A 23449-nucleotide genomic window follows, 5' to 3' on the forward strand; every position below is an offset into this window, starting at 1 on the left:
TTCCAGAACAGCCACGGGACTACTCAGAACCGGTCCAGACCGGTCTTGAAAGCCTCATGAAAATGCGACTTATATCCTTATGGCGGTAGCAGGAAGGAAATAACTCCAAGAGACGTCCAAGTAAGGAAAGTAATAAAAGAAGGATACGAAAATGGGGAAAATAATGCGTGTAAAATGATGATAGAAGAATGGTGGTGTTGGTGATGAGAGAAAAAAGCAAAAAGGATAATGCGAGAGAATTGTCGGAGGAAAGATTCGTAAAAGAAAGAGGAAGGAGGGGAAGAAGGTAATGAATATCGTAATTTGAGAGAGAGAGAGAGAGAGAGAGAGAGAGAGAGAGAGAGAGAGAGAGAGATCCTAATCAAATTCTTTCCGGCCACAAATGACAGTCTTTTTCGTCCTTCCTCTCCCTCTCACTCCCACCCCTTCTCTCCCTTCCCCTTTTCCTCTTCTCTCATCTGCGTCTTTCAATTTCTCTAATCTCCTTCTTCTTCTTCCCTCCCCTCCCCTCCCCTCCCCTCCCCTCCCCTTCATTCATTTCCTTCCCTTTTTTTCTTCCTATTCTTTCATCTCCTCTTCTCATCCCTCTCTCTCCTCTCCCCCTTTTCTCTCTCCTTTCCTTCCCGCCTCCCGTCTATAATTCTTCCCCTCTTGTAACTTTCCTCCTTCCTCCCTCTCCCGGTCACTGCTATTCGTGATCCACCTTGTATTTCTTTGTCATTCACTTCTCATGTTCCTTTATTCTTCTGCGCGCCCTTTCCTCCCATGCCTTCTCTCCCTTTTCGCTGTCGTACCTCTCCTTCTTCTCTCCCTTTTCTTTTCCACTCCTCCTCCTCCTCTCCCTTTTCTCTTCCTCTCCTTCTCCTCCTCTCTCTTCCCTTACCTTCACTCCCGTACTCTCTCTGTCTTTATTTCCTCCCCTCCCTTTTCCTCAACTTTCTCCTCTTTTCCTCCCTCCCCCTACCTCGTTTCCTCCCTTTCCGTTTCCTTCCCCCTTGTGTCTCTCATTCATTACTCGTGTCCTCTTCAGTTTGCCCTGTTATTCCCATTCACTTTGGTCCTTCTTCTTCCTTCTCTTCCATCTCATATCCATTTCTTCCTTCCTGATCCTCCTTCCCTCCTGATCCTCCTTCCCTCCTGATCCTCCTTCCCTCCTTTTTTTGTGCCATTTTTATCCTGTCGTTTTATTTTACTTTCCTTCTCAGTTCATCCTTTGCTTTTTCTTCTTCCCTTTGCATCCATTTATCCCACTCTCTTTGCCCATCTGTCTATCCATTCATTTGTTTAAACCATCTTCACTCCTTCCATTCGTCCGTCCATCCACATATCTCCCCCCCTCCCCCTCTCCATCCATCCATCCATCTTTCCCTCCCTCCCTCCATCCATCCATCCACCAACCAGCCAACCATCCATCCATCCATCCATCCATCCATCCATCCATCCATCCACCCATCCATCCACCCATCCATCCACCTTTCCCTCCCTCCCTCCATCCATCCGCTGACCAGCCAACAATCCATCCATCCACCATGCACCCACCCATCCCTCCCCATCTGTCCATCCACCACCCACCCTTCCCTCCATCCATCCACCCACCATCCCTCCCTCCCTCCCTCCCCCATCCATCCATCCATCCATCCATCCATCCATCCATCCACCTTTCCCTCCCTCCCTCCATCCATCCTTGGCTCTTTGGGTGCATTATCCAGCCTCCATTATCCCCCTTGCCTCCTCCATCTCCCACCAGCGCCAGGGATAACTGTGCCTTTGACGGGACGCTTTGATGCCCACCTAGAGAGAGAGAGAGAGAGAGAGAGAGAGAGAGAGAGAGAGAGAGAATGCAGGAATAGATGGGTGAAGAAGAATAAACCTGTATAGATAGACAGCGAGGGTAAGGGAGCATGTGTATATGTATGTTCTAGTAGAAGGATAAACTGCAAAGGAACGGTATGCATATTTTAAAGGCACGACATCAAATCCCGACTTAGCAGGGGGAAGGGCAATCCTAGGAGGCGTTTGGCAGGGATGAGGTAGGGGAGGTAAATGGCAGGGGTGCACTGAGGTTCGAGGCAGGGGTGAGTGGGTGAGAGTAGGTAGAATGGGAGGGGTGAAGGTGGTTGTGGTGGGGTTAAATGGGGTGGTGTTTTGGTAGTCAGAGCGATGGGAATGGATGTGGTAGTGGATGGTGGTGAGGTGGTAGTAGTGGGTGGCGTGAGAATGGTTGTAGTGAGGTTAAAGGGGGTGGTGATGCTGTGGCAGTGGATGCTAGTGGTAAGGATGGTTGTGATGTTGTGGTCGTGGATGTTGACTGTGTGTTGTGGTGGTTGTGATGCGGTAGTGTTGGCTGTGATGTAGTGGCAGTGGGTGGTGGTGGTGATGGTGTTGTTGTTTGGGGCGCGTTGTGGTAATTGTATTAGTAGTGGTGGTGGTGGTGGTGGTGGTATAGCTTGTGGATATGACTGTGTGTTGTAGCGGTAGTGTTTGTGCCGTAGTAAAGGTGGTGATGCGGTAGTGGCCATTAATTGACGTGTAATGACAGTGATTTTGGTACTGTGATGGTGGTAGTGGTGGTAGTAGTGGTGGAGTCCAGGTACCAGCCGCCACCCGTCGTCAGCGAGTGCTCTGTGAAATTTAGTGCACCACTCACACAGGGTTAGTGAGCATCATTTCATTCCGCTCCAGGTGACCCCCTCATGGTATTGTTTGCTGCGGTTCTCGGCTCCGTAGTGGTAATGTGTGTTAGTTTCTCTCTCTCTTGGTTGTCTGCGGTCTGTGGCTTTAGTGCTGGCTGGAGTTCTTTTCAGTTTGCTTATGTTCAGTGTCGTGTTATGTTTGTTCGTATTATGTGTTTTGTGGTGTTATTACTTGTCTGTGTGCTGCGTTGTGTTATGGTTTGCTTTTTCTTTGCGAGGGTTCTGTGCTGTGTGGTGTTATTGTTTGCTAATGATCTAAGTTATATTGTGTTTTTTTGTGTTGTGGGTTGTGTTATTATTGTTTCTTAGTGATCTGTATTGTTGTGTTGCTGTTTGGTATAGGTATGTGTTTTGAGGTGTTATTGTTGGCGTGTGTTCAGTGGTGTTTATAATTAGCTTATGCTCTGTGCTTGTGTTGTTCGTTGTGTTAGATGTGTGTTGTGGTGTTTGCTGATATTCTGTATTGTGGTAGTGTTGTTTGCTAGTATGATAAGTTCTGTGGCTTTATTGTTTTCTAATGCTCTGTGCTCTGTGTTTTTTAATAGATAGTGTTCTGTGTTCATTCCTATTGTATGCTTGTGTTCTGTGTACCGCGATGTTAATGTTTGTGTGTATTCTCTGCTGTGGTTTACCCTAAGCTTTTCACTATAACCAACTCTCTCCAAAATAAAAATAAAAAAATCGTCGAGCCACAAGAAAAAATAAAAACGATAACGCCAGATAGTGAAAGATTTAATTTCTCTCCAGGCATTGTATTGTAGGCGGTATTGAAGAATGTATTGTACTTTTTCCTTGTCTGTTCCGTCATCGTAGTGAAGAGATTGGGCGGAGAATTTTTGCTGACGTAGACGGTTGAGTTTACTGGAGAGAGAGAGAGAGAGAGAGAGAGAGAGAGAGAGAGTTATTCACTGGCATCTCTCTCCGGCCGTGAATGATGATGCCGTGTATAATAACCTAGGACAGACGAAGGTAAAAGCTGGGCATCCCCTCGTAAATCAGACCTGGAATAGGGACCACGGCCATGTTTGAGACCCTCACTTCAGGCTCCTTCGTTAGTTCTCCTGCGTCTCCCTTCCCTTTCCTTCACTTCACCTTCGTTTCATTGGTTTTCCTTTCTCTCTGTCTCGTTCTTTTCTGTGCTTGTCTTCTGTTCGTTCCCTTTCCTACCTTTCTCTTTCCTTGTCTTCCATTCCATTCCCTTGCTTTTTTTGACTTCCCTTCCCTTCCTTCCTCTTCCCTTCCCTTCCTTCCAGTTCCCATCCCTTCCCTTCCCCTCACTTCCTATCTCTTTCCTTCACTTCACCTTACTTCTTTTATCTTCATTTCATTTACCTTCAGTCTTTTTTTCTCTCTCCTTCTCTTCTTTTCTTTCCTCTCCTCTCCTCTCCTCTCCTCTCCTTTCTTTTCCTTTCCTTTCCTCTCCTCTCCTCTCCTCTTCTCATATATCAGGCCAGGCACGGGACGCCCGTGTTCTCGGCTCTTCTCCTTTCCTCTCCCATCCTTAATTGGTTTCTCTATCATGCGTTTTCTTTTATTTACTTCTCCTCCATCATTTTCTCATATTCCCCTCCTCAAATTCCGTTTCCTTCTCTTATCTCTTCCATGTTCGCACTCCTTTTCAGTGTCCAAACACACACACACACACACACACACACACACACACACACACACACACACACACACACACACACACACACACACACACACACACACACACACACACACACACACACACAGTCATCTATCTTTACCCTGTCACAGCCAAAATATAATTGTATATGGCTGTCATGTAGTAACACAGTTATCTCGAGAGACCTAACATATAACACAGCAAAACACAGCAAAGCGCAACAAAAGCAAGCAAACATATCACCACCCTTCACATCCCTATCACCGCCAAAATGTGATTATATTTGGGGTGGCCTGCAGTGATAGCTATCTAGGTAGGGGTAACACATAACACAACCCAGCACAATAAAATAAAGCGTACACAATCACAAACACACATACAACACAGTAAAATAAATCGCACACAAACACACACTTACAGGACAACACAATAAAATAAAGCACACACAATCACAAACTCATACAGCGCAGCACAATAAAACACACACAGTCGCGACACACACATACATCATAAACCGAGTAAAATAAAACACTCACACAGCGACAAACACATACATCATACCCCTCTCACCTCTAAAATATAATCGTCTGCGAGTGTCATGGAGAAACACAGGTATCCAGAGAGAGGTAACACATTGCCCTGGCTGCTGACAGATAGCGGCCTTGCTGTCTCAGTGCCGGCTGACGGATGCATGCTGATAATGGCCTGACTGACGCGGAGGGCAGGGGCAGTGGGGGGAGAGGAGAAGAGAGGGGAGGGAAAAGCAGGAAGAGTGAGGAGAGATGGGAATAAGAGGGAATGTAGAATGGCAAGGAGGGGATGGGAGAGTAAGAAGGAAGGGAAGTATATGGAAGGGGAGGGGAAGGGGGAGTCACCGGGAGGAAAAATGGGGAGAGTAGGAATGGGGAGGGGAGGAGGGAATGGGCGAGGGGAGACTGATGGTACGATTGTGGGAGGGAAGAGGGGAATGGGAGACTTAGAGGAAGAAGAAGCAGATGGGAGATGGGAGAGAGAGGGAGAGAGAAGGGGTGGGGAAGGATAGAGTGGGAAGAAGGAAGGAAGGAGAGTGAGAGAAGGAGGGGAGCAGGGAGGAGAGAGAGTGGAGGGAAGAGGTAAGAAGAAAAAGAGTGGGAAAACGGAGGCAGAGAATGTTGGATGGGTGAGAGAGAGAGAGAGTGACGGAGCTATTTAGACAGACGACACTCACCTAAGAGGCAGTGTACGATGATTCTCTCTCTCTCTCTCTCTCTCTCTCTCTCTCTTTCACTAGACGTGGGATATTAATGGTATGTGATCCTTCGTTAAAGTGGACATCAAACTGGCTGAGAGAGAGAGACAGAAAGAGAGAGAGAGAGAGAGAGAGAGAGAGGGGGGGGGGAATCCCATCACTTTCTGATCCACGCATAACCACAATATGCATTACCACAACATTTCCACACCAAAGAGATAGAAGCAGAGACAGATCAGTAAGTAAATAGGGAGAGAAACATCACCACTCTCATACATAGCCTATATAAACCCACAATCTCCATTTTCCGTACCAGAGCGAGACAGATGAGCAAAGACAAACAGGCACACTCTCACGTAGACGTATATAATCTTTACCTTAATATTTCCACTCTAAGGACACAGACAGAGACACGGAATGGATACAGAAAAACACACACACAACCACAGACACATACAGAAAATTTCAAAACACTTTATCATTCTCACGCGCATATAACCATCAGTACAGTGTTTCCTAGGAGACAGACAGAGACAGACAGACAGTGACATGGAGATAGAACTACACAGACAGCCCGACATACAGAGAGAGAAAGGGCTGTCATTACTCTCACATAACACCATATTTCCAAGGAGACAGACAGACAGATAGACAGGGAGAAAGAGAGAGAGGAATATGTCTTAGCTCACTCTCACGCGTATATACCTATCACCATTATATTTCCCAGGACACAGAGAGACAGACAGAGATAGAGAAGAGGAGAAAGATTATAATGTCAGAGCACTCTCACTGTCTCACACATATACTGTATACCCATCACCACAACATTTCTTAGGAGACAGACAGACATACCAAGGGAAGAAGAGAGAAATAAATCAGTCTCTCTCTCTCTCTCTCTCTCTCTCTCTCTTTCTCTCTCACATCACCATCATGTGTCCCAGGAGACAGAGCGAGAGTAAAAGAGAAAGAGAGAGAAATGTCACCGCTCTCTCACTCTCTTACACACATATATACCCGTTTCCACCAAATTTCCTCACACAAAAACACACACACGCACACACTCCAACCCTTCAGCCAAAAATGCGGCGTGGCAATTAACTCTATGGCAACTTATTGATTTGAGCGTCAGTCAGTGTTAAAGGGAGGCACTGGCCGAAATGTCACACTCCGCTCTGTCCCCTGTCAGAGAGAGAGAGAAAAGAGAGAGAGAGAGGGGGGGGGGGAGGAAGGAGGTGCGAAACGGTGATTGGGTTGCTGTGGGACTTAGAGGGAAAGAGGAAAGGAGAAGGGTGGTTTAGGAGCTGTCTGGTGGGTCAGAGAGGGAGCTGTCTGTGGTTGTCTAAAGGAGGGTGGTTGTCTGTGGGAACATTCGGGAAAGAGGAGAGAGTATTGTGGTTGATCTGAAGGAAATAAAGAGGTATGGGGGCTTCCTGTGGGAGGTATGAGGGCTTTCTGTGGGAGGTATGGGGGCTTTCTGTGGGAGGTATGGGGGCTTTCTGTGGGAGGTATGGGGGCTTTCTGTGGGAGGTAAGGGTGCTTTCTGTGGGAGGTATGGGGGCTTTCTGTGGGAGGTATGGGGGCTTTCTGTGGGAGGTAGGGGTGCTTTCTGTGGGAGGTAGGGGGGCTTTCTGTGGGAGGTAGGGGGCTTTCTGTGGGAGGCATGGGTGCTTTCTGTGGGAGGTAGGGGGGCTTTCCGTGGGAGGAAGGGGACATTCTGTGGGAGGTAGGGGGGCTGTCTGTGGGAGGTAGGGGGGCATTCTGTGGAAGGTAGGGGGCTTTCTGTGGGAGGTATATATGTGGGAGTCTGTAGATAGGAGACGGTTTTAAGTATGTATCCTGTCACTGTCTGTTAAAAGAAATATGGAAGGGAGGAGGTAAAGTTAATTTTCTGTGGTAATCTGAGAAAAAAGAGGAAGAGGGGGTTGCTTTCTGTGGCTTTCTGGGGACGGTGGTTGGTGTCGTTTCTGTGTCTGTGAGAAAGAAAGGGTGTCTGTTTTATGTCCATATTAAGGAAAGGTTGGAGAGATGTAACTTTTTGTGGCAGTCTGAGGAAGAAGGAAAAAAGGTGTTATATTTTATTCTCTGTTCTTTGTTATGTTTGGAAGATGTGTACTGTGTTGTCTGTTATGTGTTCAGTGTCAGTTTCATTGTTGGACTCTCTCTCTCTCTCTCTCTCTCTCTCACACACACACACACACACACACACACACACACACACACACGGCTTTTCTAATTACTCTACCAGCTAATCCTTCTTTCCTTCCTTCCCTCCACCCCTTTTTATTATCTCTCCCTTCCTCCCTTTTTAGCGTCCCTCCCTCCAACTCCCTTTTTACTCTTCCCATTTCCCCTCTTCTTTTTTATCATACCCATCTTTTTCTTCCAATATCTTGCTATCTTTTCTTTCTTTTTCGTATCGTTCCATATTATTTAGTTTTTCCTTTTCTTTCTTACCTTCCTCCCTTCTAGTTTTCCTCATTGTCCTTCCATCATTCAGTTTTGCCTTCCTTTGTATCTAGATCATCTTATGTCTTTGAATCTTTTCTTCATTGTTGGTATACACTTTTTGATCTTGACTCTCTCTCTCTCTCTCTCTCGCCGAAACAGTTGCATCCTCCAAATCTTTTCCTAATCTCATCCAGTCATTCCAGAGACCAGCTGAGAATAGTGAAAGTACGCAGATGGTTAGCATAGAACCTTTACCTCTTCTATTGAATAAAACCTTATGACGTCAGTGAGAATAATAAGAATAAATATAATACAGTAATAAGGGTAAGAAGAGAATAATATAAGGAAATGATGAGGGTACATGTCATCCAAAGCCACTATGGTCTTAGCGCCTCTTCTTTAGTTTTTTTTTTTTTTTTTTTTTTGGGGGGGGGAGATATGCCTGGTTATAGAGGGGATATGCCTGGTTAATACCTTTTTGTACCTACATTATGTATGCAGAGTATGGCGATATTAAATGGGTTTATGTAACACAGAGGAGGAGAGTAAGGTGTAATAAACAAAATAAGTCACTTAAGAAATGGTATTAGGGGCCCTCCTAACGCGAGAAGGATACGAGCCCTTGACAACCTGAGGATACTGAAGTTTGGCAGTCCGTGAACGTAGAGTTTATTTACGTATAATATTGATTTATAACCATCATAATGTGGGATCTCTAAAGTGAACGAAAGAGTGCAAAGTGAGTACAAAGTAAAGCAAACCACAACACAACTAAGGGTCTTTTCGAAGCTGTTTGTTTTACGGTAGCTTATAACCAGTGTAAATATAACGTAAGTCAATGACGTGGATGGTAAATTTGGACAGATAAGTAGAGTCTGGCGGTGGAAACAATAAAATGATGAATGCATTAAATTATGTGTGCTCATTTCTTTCGGTCCTTCAGTTCCCAGCTGAAATAGTGAAATCGGGCACTCGGTGAGCGTAGATTTTTTTTATTTCCTTCAGTACGGGGTCTTAAAAATCGTCTTACAATAGATAGAATAAAAGGAAAAGGGACTAGAATGTATGTACAGTTCCCGGGGTTACGTTATTGGGAGCTGACATAGTGAAATCGGGCACACGGCGAGCGTAGAGTTTTTCCCTGGTTCCTCACTACAGGGTCATTCGTAGGCTAGAAAATAAATCGTCTGGTGAAGGAGAGAAAGTAGAAAAACCCTCATCGTATTTAATGAGTTATTGGGGACGGTTTTTATGCCCTTTGCCACGAGGGATTTCTTGTAAGCTGTGTGAAATCGTCTTGGGATCGTCTCAAATACAGTGATTGTAAGTCGTACCCAAAGGTTTACGTAGAGAGAGAGAGAGAGAGAGATTAATGAGAGGAGATATATATGTGAGAGAGGGAAATAGAGAGAGCGAGGAAAGGCAAACGTTTCTCGCTGTCTCTTTCTTCTTCATCTCCCGCCCTCCTGTAATTCCCTCCCTCCCATCCTCCCTTCCCTCCCTTCCTCTTTTCGGCTGTGTTGCTACGGCATTCTTTTCCTTCCTACTTCCTTCCTTCTTTCATTCATTCATTCATTCATTCCGTCCTTCCTTCCTTCCTTAATTCCCTTACGTTTGCTCTTTATTTTCGTCTCTTTCTCTCTGTCTTCCCCCTTTCATGCCACTTCCTTCATTATTTCCACCTTCCTTCCTTCCATCCATCCCTTCTTCCTTTCCCATCCTGTATCATTCCTCCCTCCTTCTCTCATTCTTGGCGCTACCATCCTTCCTCTCACCCCCCTTCCCTCCTTCCATCACCTTCCTCCGTCTGGGCTTGGTCCTTCCTCTCTCCTTTTTTTCCTCCCTTATTTTTTTGTCTTTCCCCCTTTTGATATTTCCATTCTTTCTCAGTTTCCTCTCCCTTTTTGCAGTGTTTCTTCCTTTCTTTCCCTCTCCATCTTTTGTCCTTCCTCCTTCCCTCCTTTTCTATTTCCATCCCTCTCTCCTGTGTTCTTTTCTCTCTCTCTCTCTCTCTCTCCGCTCCTTCTCGACTGTAATCCCCACCATCCATCCTCAGTCTTTTCTTCTTGGTACTGTTTCTTCCTTCCATCCTGCCTCCTTCACACGCTCCTTCCCTCCTATCATCCCAACTCTGCTCCTACCTTCCTTACCCCCTTCGATCCTGCCTTCTTCCCACTTTCCTTCCCTCGTACCATTCTCCCTGCCCTCCTCCCCCCTTCCCCCTCACTCCTTGGCACAGGCTTCAGTTTTCCTTTTCTTCTTCTTCCTTTCATCCTCCTTTTTTTTTTTTTATACGCACGTTCTTCCTTCTTTCCTTCCTTCCTTCCTTCCCTCCTTCTCTGGGCAGTATTCCTCCCCTCCTTCCTATCTTCAACCTTTTTTTCACTTCTTTCTTTCCTCCTCAGTACAAATTTTCTTCCTCCCATCATCTTTCCGTCTCTCCTCAAAACAGACATCCTTCCTTCCTTTATCCTTCCCTCCCTCCTTCCCTCCAGCCCTCTCTCCACGACTCCACGATAGCGTCCTTCCCTCTCTTCCTCCTTCATTTCCTTCTCTCTCTCTCTCTCTCTCTCTCTCTCTCTCTCTCTCTCTCTCTCTCTTTCAAATACACGCACACACATCCATCTCTCGCTGTCAGTCTATCTCTATATTTATCTATCTGTCATACACACGCACACACACCCATCTATCGCTAATCTTCCTTCCGTTCTTCCTCGTCTCCTTCTCACAACTCTCTCCTTCGAATCGCCATTATTATCTTTCCTTCCTTCCTTCATTACATTATTTCTTCTTTCTCTTTTCTTTCTTTCTTTCTTTCTTTCCTCATGTCTCACTAACAAATCTCCTCCCTCACGCTCACCTGCCATTATCCTTCCTTCCTCTTTTCATTCTTTCTTATTTTGTCATGCCTTCACTCGCCATTATCCTCCTTCCGTGTTTCTACAGTCCTTCCCTCCTTCCTTCCTTCCTTCCTTCCTTTCCTTCCTTCCTTCTTTCCTTAATTTGTTCCTTTGTTAGACTACTTTCTTTACTACGCCCACCATTCTTCTTTTTTCTTTCCCTCCTCCCTCCCTTCCTTCCTTCCTTCCTCTAAGCATGCAATTACCAGTCTCCCTTCCTCCCTCACATTGGCTGGCCTCCCTCTCTCATTTCTTTCCTCACGTCTTGTTCACATTACTTCTCTCTCTCTCTCTCTCTCTCTCTCTCTCTCAGCGCCCACAATGCCTGTCTCCTGCTTCCACCTCTCTCAGAATACCGGGGTTTAAATATCACTATTCTAATGCCAGGAGGAGGAGGAGGAGGAGGAGGAGGAGGAGGAGGAGATGAGGGAATTTGAGGAGGGGGTGGTGGGAAAGAAGAGAGGAGGAGGAGGAGGAGGAGGAGGGGGGGGAAATGGAGGAGGAGAGTTACGTTAAGAGGAAGGATGATAAAATGTGGGAAAGGGAAGGACAGATATGGAGGTAGCCAGAAATAAGAGAAGAATGAGAATAATTATTGAGATGAGATAGGGAGGAGGAGGAGGAGGAGGACGAAGAGGAGGAGGAGAATAGTACAAGAAAGACCAAATCGGCAGAAGGATGATGAAAAGAAGATAAAGAGAGAATGAGAGAGAGGGGGGGGGAGAGAGAGCGAGTAATGGAGGAAGGGGAGAAAGAGAGAGAGCGGAGAAAAAGTGAGTGTTAAAGAGAAGAGAAGGAAGAAAGCGAAAGGAAGAGGAGTAGGAGGATGAGGATGAGGAACGAAGAGGAAATACTGAAAAGAATAGGGAAGGAGGAGGAGGAAGAGGAGTAATAAGATGAGAATAAGGTGAAAGAAGGAAGAAAATGAGGGTGAAGGAAGGAGTGAGGAGAAGACAGGAGGTAGAGGAGCGACAGGAGAGGAAGAAGAATCAAGAGGCGAAGAAAGAGGAAGTATGGAAGAATAAAGAGGGGGGAAAGAAAGAGGAAGAGGAGAAGGAGGTCATATATCAGAGAGAAAGTAGGCAATGTTCCCAGCTCTTGTTAATGTGTTATTTATTGCCTCTCTCTCTCTCTCTCTCTCTCTGTGTCTGTGTGTGTTCTTTTATCGTGTTTGTCTTTCCAGTCTTTTCCGCGTTTCTTCCCCTTGGTTATTACTGTTGTTCTCTCTCTCTCTCTCTCTCTCTCTCTCTCTCTCTTCCTGCTTCCTTCTCTTCCCATTCTCTTCATCTCTTGTTCCCATTTTACTTCCATACACGTTTTCTTCTTTTCCTTTTTCTCTTTTCCGAGTTTGTCTTTGTCTTCCATCTTTAATGTATTTTTTATTTTCCTTTTAGTTCTTAGCTCTCATTTTTTTTTAGTTTGTCTTTTCCTCTTCTGTCGTCCATTTTATTTTCATTTTCTTGCCTTTCTTCTCTAATATCATTTTGCATTTCTTTTTGTCTCTCATCCTATTTCATTCTAGTGTCGTCCTTTGCTGTACTCCATTTTCTTCTTTCTTTTTTCTTTCTTATATATCCCTTCCTTCTCTACGCTTGCTTGTCTCTTTCCATCTCTCTCTCACGCCCTCTTTCTCTCCTTCTCCCTCTTCCTCTTCCTCTTTCGATCCTTCTCCCTTTCACCTCCTTCGCTTCTTCATCTCCTTCCTCTCTTTCCACTTACTCCTCTTACCACTCCTCCTCTCTCTCTTGACCCAAGCCTTCTTCTCTCTCACCTCTCTGTCACTTTTCTCACCCTTTCCTTACCACTTGTCTCTCCTATTCCTCCTTCCTCCATCCAATTCCTCCCTCCTCTCTCCCATCCCTCCCTCCTCTCTCCCTTTCTCAGTCTCTCCTCTCTACTCTCCCTCTAGCTTATCTTCTTCCCGTTCTTCCTTTCCTGCCCCTCGCTTTCTTTCACTTCTCCCCTCCTTTCTTCCGCTCTCCCTTTTTCATGCCCCGTTCCTTCCTGTCCCTCTCCACTCTCTTTCCGTCTTCCTCACATCCATGGTCTTCTTCTCTTCCTCGTTTTATCTCCCTTTCACCCTCTCTCCCTCCTTCACACTCACTCTCTCTCTCTTCTCCTTCCCCCTCTCGTCACAATCCCCCCTCCCCAACCCCCCCCTTCCCCCGCTGACAAGAAAGGCTGTGTTGGCCTCAGCTTAAACTTGTCCCCCAACTTGTGTCACACCCTTCCTTCGCTTCCTTCATTCCTTCTTTCATTCCTTCATTCATTCATTCTCTCCTCAACTTTTTCCACTCCCATCGCTTCCTTCATTCCATCTGTTCTTCCCCCAACATGTGTCACGATCTTCCTTCTCTTCCTGCCTTCCTTCCTTCTTCCATCCTTAACCTTCCTTCCTTCCTCGTGTCGTTAAACAGATACTTGGAATAATTATACCAGATTATAACTACTCCTACCCACCACATGTTTCACTGGAGTTGAATGAGAGTAATTTTATTGGTTTCAAGCTTTCCTGTAAAATTTCCATCTCAGTGAATCTATATTTTATCGTTCTGTCTGATGTTACTCTCACTTTTTCCTGCCGGCCGGTGGGGTCTGGTGGGTGTATTGGGGATAGGGAGAAAGAGTGGGAAGAGGGGGTTTGAGAGAGCCTTCCTCTATACTACAAGTACTTCTCATTCATGTGGTTATTTATTTTTTACTTAGTTTCTCTCTCTCTCTCTCTCTCTCTCTCTCTCTCTCTCTCTCTCTCTCTCTCCATCCTTTGCTCTTTCTTCTCTTCGTTCTCCCTTATTCTATTCCAACTTTACTACCAGTATTCTTCGTTCCTCCTCCTCCTCCTCCTTGCCTTGTTCTCACGTTTCCTCATCTTCGAATTTCTTCCATTCCTTCTTGCATTCTTTCACCTCCTTTCTTCCATCCCTCCTCTTCATCATTTTCCATTCTTCTTTTTCATTTTTATCTCCATTCCCAGTTTTATCTTCGCTTCTACGATTTTTTTTCTTCATTGGTCGTCTAACTTCTGCCTCTTCTTCTCTCCCTTTCCCGTCATTCTCTCCCTGTCTCTCCTCATTTTTCTCACCCTTCCTTCATTTTCTCTCCTTTTATCTCTTCCCTCCGTACATCCTTTTCTTCGCATTCTCTTTCTTTTCCATCTTCTTTTTTCTTCGTTTAATCTTACCCTCCTGCTCCTGCCTATATTTATGTTGTCGTCTTTTTCCTTCGTTCCATCATTTCCCTTATTTTTCCCTATCTGTTTCTTCATTTCCTTTTCATTCCTTGTACTCATTCCTTTTCATCCCTTCCTCATTCTTTCCTCTTCTCCCTTTCCCAGTTCACTCAGTTCTTTTTTCCTCCGTTCCTTTCTTTTTCTCCCCCCCCGTTCTTTTATTTCCCTCTTTCATTTCTTCCTTTCCTCCATTCCATATAATTCTTTTTCCTCCGTCCCTCATTCCTCCTCCTCCTCCTCCTCCGCCATTCAATTCCTTCCTTTCTCCATTCCTGACCCTCACTTAAGCCCGCTTTGGCTGCTCTCTCTCTCTCTCTCTCTCTCTCTCTTTCTCTCTTTCTCTCTCTCTCTCTTTCTCTCTCTCTCTCTCTCTCTCTCTCTCTCTCTCTCTCTCTCTCTCTCTCTCTCTCTCTCTCTCTCTCTCTCTTCATGTTTATTTTTCGCTTATTCTTTTTTCATTTTCTCACTATTCAGCCGTATGGAAATCCTTAAATGTTCGAAGCTTGAAGTTGTGTGTGTGTGTGTGTGTGTGTGTGTGTGTGTGCGTGAAAGAGAGAGGGGGAGAGAGAGAGAGAGAGAGAGAGAGAGAGAGAGGAGGTAAAGTTTGGATTCGTTCGTCCGGACGCTCAATCATGCCCGTTCCTTCCTTCCTTCCGATGACGTCATGGGAGGGAGGAGGAGGAGGACTGGAGGAAAACGTGAGAAATATTGTCGTGGATGATGGTGATGATGATGATGATGATGGGGAGATTTCACCTTATTAATGCGATGGCGTAATTTCTTCTTTATTCACGCTAACTCTGGATGATTTTATTTGATTTAACTCAGAACGGACTCCTCTGACGAAAGACATTATAGAAAATCTCCAGCCTCTTTACAACACTTTTTTTTTTTAAGATTCTTGCTGCCACAGACGATTTATATTCAGATGAGAAGTGACCTCTTGTTTGTGAGAGGTTCATGAAGCAAATTGTTTGATCTCGGGTTCGACTTGTAAGAACTAACCACTGCGATTCTCATGTTATTTGTGTTTGGAGCCTTCATATCGTATTTATGCACGACGCCCTCATTAACCCCTTCAATATGTAAGGCCTCCTAAGTTGAATAAAATCGTCTGGAGGTAAATATAGATACATAAATAGGTAAAATTATAATCTTTCTTTTTTCGTGTATGTATTGTTGAGGTTATTGGGTCGTCTGGTGGTATTTATGTGTCGGTGCATCAGCGGATATTAACCACTTCCCCAAACCATCCTCTTCCCTCCTACACACACGCCCACGCACAATTCCACCCCTCTGACGTAGTGTGTGTGTGTGTGTGTGTGTGTGTGTGTGTGTGTGTGTGTGTGTGTGTGTGTGTGTTTGTGTGGATATAACTCGAGGGAGAGGAGGACATGTGTACCTCGTAATTTTTGTATTTTAGTTGGGATTGTGACGGAAAATACGGAGGGGAATCCAGTGTGTGTGTGTGTGTGTGTGTATTAAGCTTTGTTCATGTGTATCCGTAGCGCGTATTTCTTGACTATCACTAACGGAAGAACTTGACCAGCAGACCACCATGCTTAAAAAAAAAAGACAAAAAAAAGACAAGTATAGCAAAGAATGATGTTTTGTTGGGATAATTAAGTTTATTTTGAAGGCTAAATCTTGCGCTCTCGTTTACTTATTAGGTTATTCGGTAAACATTTGTGCTGGCGGGAATTGCATGTCATTTTTGTTAGTCCCTTTTTTCCCCACACCACTCCTTCTTCTGCCTTTACCCCCCCCCCTCCTTCTTATCATTTCCTTTTCGTTTTCATCTCTTCTTTCCCCCTCTCCCTCTTTTTGTGTCACCCCCCTTTTCCTCTCACTTCCCTCTTCCTTTTCTCTTCTCTGTCTCATTTTTCTTTTTTTTAATTGGTACACCTCTACCTCTCCTTTTCACACTTCTGTCCCACCTTCTTCCTCCCTCCACTTGTACCTTCTTCCCCCTTGTTTCCTCCTCCATACCTCTTCTTCCCTCTGCCCTCCTATCTCTATCCCTTTCCTCTTCCACTTACTTGTCTCTTCTTTCCTTCTCCTCACTCCATTCTTTTTCCCTCCCTTGCCTCTCCCTTTCCCTTTTCCCCCTCCCTCTTCCTTCCTTCTACCTCTCTAACTCTCTTCCCATCTCCCCGTTGCCAGCTCTTCCATCTCCCTCCCATCTTTCCTTCCCTCCCTCCCGTCTCTCTCTCTCCCTAGTCCCCCTCCCCCTTCCCTCCTCCCGCCTCTCCCTTCCTTCCTCCCACCTCTCCCTCTACCTTTTCCTCTTCCATGTCCTCCCACTTCCCTCTCCCTCTTCCCCCTTTCCCTTCCTTCCGACCACCTCCTCTTCCCTCTCCCACTTCCTCGCCCTCCCCTCTTCCACCCATCTCCTTCTCTTCCCTCTCCTTCTCCCGCCCTCTCGCTGCCTGTAGTCACTTCACAGAGCACCAGGTGGCTTGTTCTTGATGGTTAATTCTTTACCTCAACATTTTAACATTAAGTCCTTGTTATGCATCCTCTTCTTTGTCGTTCCCTTTTCTTTTCCTTTTTTCTATTATCCCCTTCAGTACGAGAGGCTTATCCTGAAGTTGAATAAATTGGTGTAACAGTAGCATGAAAAGAGTAAAATAAGTGACTGGGATAAAAAGGAAGTCACCACAGTAAAGAGATTGATGGAGTTAGTTTACAGTCCCTCCCCCAGCAGAATTCTCCCCTAGTCCATTCAGTGCGATGACTTTTTATTGTATTTTTTCCGTTTCCGAGCGATTTTATGTAGGATAGAATTTTGAACTGGAGAGGTTACGTATGGCCTTCATTACCTTCTCAACCAGAATTTTGTTTTTTTTAATTATCCAAAATAATACCCCATATGATAGCAGTAAAAGTAAACTACAAAATACGTAATGGGATTGAAGGGGTTTAGCAGAATGACATCGTTTGGCAGTAGCTGGAGTCGATTGAAATATGCGCTATGGTACTGAAAAGGTCAAGTCCACAGGAAGCTGCAAAAAAAGAAAAAAAAAAAGAAAAAAAAAAGGTGCCTATAAAGTTTCATCGTTTCTCATAAAGCTGGTCTTCAAATATAGCCTGGCCAAAATAACAGTAGGCTGCCAGTGGAATGGAAAGTGTTATGGCTTTAGGAGTGGAAGGTCTGGAGGCTTTCAATTTGCTCCTTCAGTACGACAACGTTTTACTTTACCGTATATATACTTGCCAGACGATTTTACTCGGCCTGGAAGCGATCTCAAGTACTGAAGGGGTTATAATGGTGTGTTAATCCTAATGGCAGGTGATTTCATTCAGTGTGATTGTGTGTTTCTTTTATTTGTTACCCCGGGTGATTTTTTTTTTTTATTTCATGCAGCCCTCGCGTGGTGGCAACGATATGTTTCGGTGACTCCTCCGCCCAGGCATATAAACTTTCTTCAGTATCCTCCCTGTCCCCCAAAAGGTGATTGCAGGAAAAGGTAACCAGCCTGCAGTCCACTAGGTTCACAGTCATATGAGTCTTGGGTTGCAAGTACTAAAACAACAACAACAACAACAACAACTACTACTACTACTACTACTACTACTACAACAACAACAGCAACAACAACAACTACTACTACTACTACTACAAGGGACTGTGTTGAAGGGATTAGAAGGAACCACAACATCCTCCTTCACTCCCAGAAAGCCTGCCAACAAGACTCATAAAATCGTCAGGTGGCAGAAAGAATGGGCAACAAGTAGACATGAGGGCAGTGAGGGGGATAAGGTGAATTATTGATACGGTTGGTTATTAATTATTGACTCTCTAATTAAGTTACGGCAGCAGATACAGCCATCGTGAGTTATTGGTTAATCACGTATTTGACAGTTAGTTATTCATGCAGTATTTGTTTCCATTACCGTTTATTAATTCATTTATTTATTTATGATTTATTTATTTTACTGGTTTATTTGCCTGTTCATTGTTTATTTATTTTGTTGTATTTATCTGTATTTCTCCGATGTCTGGCTGTGGTGTAAAATGCAAAGTTGTATTCTACATTGTATCGTATATGAGACAGAGAGAGAGAGAGAGAGAGAGAGAGAGAGAGAGAGAGAGAGAGAGAGAGAGAGAGAGAGAGAGAGAGAGAATGACCTATATTTTTTTCCTATCTCGCATTTCTCTAAAATTTTCGATTGATACTGGACGGAGGAATGGCTGAGGAGAGAGAGCGATTCAATTTGACTATCCTCTTGTACTATTTCAGGGATAGAAAGCAGTGCGAGGACCGGGAGAGGCATGGTGCAAAATGTTGATGATGGTGATGGTGGTGGTGGTGATAGTGATGATGATGGTGGTACCGATGATGATGTTGATAGGATAAGATGGGGAGGAGGAGGGAAATGACGTTGATGATGATGATGATGATTGATGATGGTGATGATGTTGGTGATGATGATGGTGATGACTAACCCTTCCCATCTCCCACAGGTGCAGGGCAAGACGCGAGGGTACGTGGCACTGGGCATCTCCCTGCACGGCACCATGGAGAACTCTGACCTTCTCATTGGCTTCGTAGACTCCAAGGGCGAGCCACACGTGTTGGTGAGTACGAGTGTGTGTGTGTGTGTGTGTGTGTGTGTGTGTGTGTGTGTGTGTCCCATTTCGCCAAGTTCTGTGGTGAGTACTTTTGATTTTTTCCTTTTTGTGTGTTTTCATGTTTCGTTTCTCGATTGGTATGATGATGATGATGATGATGATGATGATGATGATGATGATGATGATGATGATGTTCGAAAGCCTGAATGATGAATGACTGGATGTTTGGCCCATTTTGCTGTTAAGTTTCTCCTGCTTTTGTATGTTACTGTTTCTGGATCGTTCCCACTTCACTCATAATGGTAGGATTGGGATTATTACAGTGATGATGATGGTGATGAAGATGATGATGATGATGGATATATCGAAGGATTGATAATGATAGTTTGTAAGTTCATATATTTACCGGTACCTTTTCTAAATTGGAGTGATGATGATGATGATGATGATGATGATGGCGATTTTTACCTTATGGTTATAACAACAATGAAGATAATGACGATAATCGTGAAGATGATGATGATAGTAATGGCGATGATGAACACAATATCGATGGTGATGAAGGTAATAATAATAATAATAATAATAATAATAATAATAACGATGACAATATTCCAATACATCTATTTTATTTCGACTGTGTTAGGTGTGAGGAGATAACATATAGTGCGGTGGTCAAGATAAGAGAGGCGATAAGAGAGGCAATAATTGAGGGAGAGATAAAAGGCAGTGATAACTTTTAGGGAGAGGTGTGATTAAAGAGGGAACGAAGAGGAGAGACAAGCGGAGGGGAAGGAAGAGAGGAAAGGAAGGAGGAAGAAGGAAGTGAATTTGGTGGAATGAAGTGGAAGAAGAGGAAGAGGAACAGGAGAAGGTGGAAGGTTAGGGAGAGAGGAGAGAGGAAGGAGAAGGCAAAAAGAGAATGGGGAAAGAAGAAAGAAGGAAGTTAATTATCTAGAATGGAGGAAGAGGAGAAAGTGGAAGGTGAGGGGGAGAGAAGAGAGGAAGGAGAAGAAAAAAGAATGAAAGAAGGGGGAAGGGGAAATGCAGGAAGAGGACAGGGAAGGTGAAATGGAGTGGAAGAAGAAGAGAGGAGAGAGAGAGAGGGGGGGGGGAAGGAGGAGGAGAAAGTGGAAGTAGAGTGTGAGAAATGAGAGGAGGAAGAAAAGGGGAGGCAGAGCTAGGTGTGGAAATTGTTGAGGGAGAGAAAAGAGAGGAAGAGAGGGAAGGAGAGTAGGAGAAGGAAGGAGAGGAGGAGTTAGATAGGAAAAGATGAGGAGGAAGTGGAAATTATCGAGAGAGAGAGAGAGAGAGAGAGAGAGAGAGAGAAAGTAATACCATACTTGTGATAATCATAATGACTGACGATTAGCTAATGAGTTAATAAATAAAGATGATGGAGGAAAAACAAGAAAGTAATAATAAGTGATAAAAGAATGCAGGATATTAGTGATGATGATGATGATGATGATGATGAGGAGGAGGAGGAGGAAGCATTGTCAGGAGCCAGAATTTGGGATGAAAATGTGAGAGAGAGAGAGAGAGAGAGAGAGAGAGAGAGAGAGTATTAGGATTTGTAGGAGGAAGGAAGGAAGGAAGGAAAGTGTTGTAAGAAAATGGAAATTGTGGTGGATGTGAAAAAGAAAAAAGAAATGGAGAATATATTAGGGTGATGATGATTGTGATGAAGAAAAGAAGGATAATATAGTGACAGCGATGATGATGATGATGATGATGGTGATGATGAAAAATAAGGAGGCGGAAGAGGAAGAGGAGAAAGATGAAGAAGAGAACTGCTGAAGAAAAAAAATAAATAAGGAAATGCTTGAAGGAAAAATGACGAGTTGAGAGAAATAAAAGATGGGAGAAGGAGAGGAAGAGGAAAGAAGTGGAAAGTAGGGGGAACTGAGAATACAAGAGAATATAGGAGAGAGGAAAAGGAGAGAGGAGAAAGAAATCGAGAATAGGATGGAGAAAGGGAAAAGAAGAGAAAGGAGAAGATAGGAACAAATAAGGATAAAGAAATGGTGAATTAGAAGGTTCAGGAGGAAATGATGACCGTAAAAGAGAAAGAAAACACAGAAGAAGAGGAATAAGAAGATGCTAAGGAAGAGAAAGATGACGCAGGGGAAGAAAAAGAGTAAAAGATATAATAGCAGAAGGAAAAGGTCTGATAAGAAGCAAAAAATTAAAAATAAAATAAAAGGAAGGAAAAGACGGAAGAATGAGAGTTGAGAATGAGAAATAATGATGCCGATAATATTTGAGAGTAGAATGAGAAGAAAAACAACAACAACAACAACAACAACTTAGGAAGATACAGTAAGAAAAATAAATACGAGAAGAAGGGAAGAAAGAAAGCTGGAAATGAACAATAAGGGTAGTGATAATATTTGTGTTGAGTGAGATCATTAGGGATGCAAATGATATCAGCCAGGGAGGAAGGGGTGTGGAAGAAAACACTGATTATTGACCCTCTTGCTTCACCGCCACAGCAATCACATCACAACAAACCACACCACACCACACTACAGCACACCGCACCACACCACACCACATCACATCACATCGCACAGCACCTTACCACACCTCCTTTCTCCTGTCTTTCTTATCTCCTGCTGTCTTGTTTCACTCTCTCCTGTCACTTCCTGTCTCTTGGTGTCTTTGTTCCTCCCTATTTCATCTCTCTCCTGCAACTTACTTTCGTCTTGTCTCTCTCATTCTACTATCTCCCCTCTCACATCTTTATTTTTCCATCTCTAAGCTTGTTTACAATCTTCTTTCTCTCAGTACCTTCTTTACTCTTGTCTCTCCCTCCTGTCTCCTTTCTCCTTTCTCCTGCTGTCTTCCGTTTCTTCGGCTATTTCCTCTCTCTCCTGATGTCTCTTGTCTCTCTTCTCTTCACCTCGCCCTCTCTCCTGTGTCTCCCTCCCATTTCCTGTCTGTCACTCATACCTTAAACTCTCTCTCTGTCTCTGTCTCTCTCTCTCTCTCTCTCTCTCTCTCTCTCTCTGTCTCTCTCTCTCTCTCTCTCTCTCTCTCTCTCATCCGGCCAAGTCAACAGAGTAGCGGGGGTGACTCCTTTCATCCCCCCACTCCCATTATCATACTCCCTCCCCCTCCTTCTTCCCCCACCCCTCTTCCCCCTACTCCGACCTATATCCCCTACCCTTCCTACTCATTCACTTTCTCACTTTCTCTTCCTATCTTTTCACCCCTTTCCTTCCCTCTCCCCCACCCCCTCCTCCCCTTTTCCTTTTTGCCTTCCCACCTTCTCTGCATTTATCGCTTTCGTATTTTCTCCCCCCTAACACTCCTACCTTTTCCTCTCTCTTTCTCTCTCTCTCTCTCTCTCTCTTTCTCATACCGTATTCCCTCATTCCTTCAGATTTCTTCTTCCTCCTCCTTCTCTCTTTGCATTTCTCTCCCTCTCTCTCTCTCTCATTTTATCTCATATCCTTTTCACCTGCTTTATCAGGCTTCAGTCATCTCATTTCCCTTTTCGTCTTTGTCCTTCCGCCTCACTTTCCCTGACCCTGTCTTATTTGGTTTTACCCCCCCTCTCTCTGTCTCTCTCTCTCTATCTACCAAGTTATGATTAGCGGAAAATAATCAGCCTGGATAATATTACACGTGAAGTGCCTTAAGGGTCAGTTTTGGGTCTTTTGCTGTTTTTTACTAATATATTTTATTCGTGACTGAAACATTCGTTTCTTAAAATATGCATAACTGCTAATGATATCTATCTATCTATCTGTCTGTCTATATATATACATATATACATATAAATAAATAAATTATATATATATATATATATATATATATATATATTCGTATTATTGTGGATATACCCTACAGAGACAGTTGATTGAGTGTGAACTTGATAATTTATTTGACTTATCTGGGATATGGCAAAGGGGTTTTCTGATTGGAAAAAGGAATTTTATATATATTGTCAGGAAAAGCGAAAGAGTTAGTTTTAATATTCTGGTCGATAATACAGTACCAGATTATATGTGTTTTGATACATAGCTGGCAGTTAACGAAGGCAGTAGATAAAAGCAACATTTGAATTCACACTTATTGCAGTTCATTAGTCAGCTCCATTCTTCCTTCTTCCTCTGATTCATCTTTTTTCCCATATTCGTCTTCCATTTCTCTCTTTCTCTCTCTCTCTCCATGTTTTTCACCGCTTCTTCCATACTTTGTTCTTTCTCTTTCGCTCTTTTCTATCTTATTTTGCCCCTCCCCTTCCCTCTCCCTACATTTCTCCATTCCCGCCCTCCAGTATCCTTCTTCCTTCCTCCTTTTCCCTATTTTCATCCTCTTCTCCTCAGTCCCATAATTTTCCTTCTCCCTGTCTTTCACCCATTCTGCCCCTCTCCGTTCTCTCCATTTCCCTTCCCTCTCACATCTTCGCTTCTCTCGGATCTCCATATTTTTCTCCCTTCATACACCCCCTCTATCCATCCTTCTCCCTTTTTTGTCTCTTCTCCCACCCATTCTGTCCCCCCACTTTCACCCTGATTCTGTTCCTTCTCCCACCCTTCTATCTCTCCTTTCTCCCTGTTTCTTTTCCGTCTCATTCTCCCTTCTGTCTTTTCTCTTCTGCCTATTTCTCTCCCTGTTCACACCTCCTGTCCCTCAACCTTCTCCCTATTTCCTTTCCTCCCTCCCTTCTCCCTCTCGTCACGTCCTACCTCTGTTGACTCATTTCCGCCCCTGCCCACAGCATATCCCCCGTC

General features: G+C 44.2%; 1 protein-coding gene across 1 annotated transcript in view; it reads left to right on the forward strand.

Annotated features, from left to right (window-relative positions):
* The window catches only part of LOC145413003 (MOXD1 homolog 1-like), a 259204-nt gene that overhangs the window by 69476 nt on the left and 166279 nt on the right, over nucleotides 1-23449 (forward strand). Inside the window, exon 2 of the mRNA XM_080282823.1 lies at nucleotides 18597-18710. Coding sequence (XP_080138949.1) covers nucleotides 18597-18710 — 114 coding nt within the window. The remainder of the gene's footprint in view (nucleotides 1-18596; nucleotides 18711-23449) is intronic.

The sequence above is a fragment of the Coenobita brevimanus genome, chromosome 94 (genome assembly GCF_032717465.1).
Source record: "Coenobita brevimanus isolate Jiangsu-jjx chromosome 94, ASM3271746v2, whole genome shotgun sequence".
Taxonomy (NCBI): domain Eukaryota; kingdom Metazoa; phylum Arthropoda; class Malacostraca; order Decapoda; family Coenobitidae; genus Coenobita; species Coenobita brevimanus.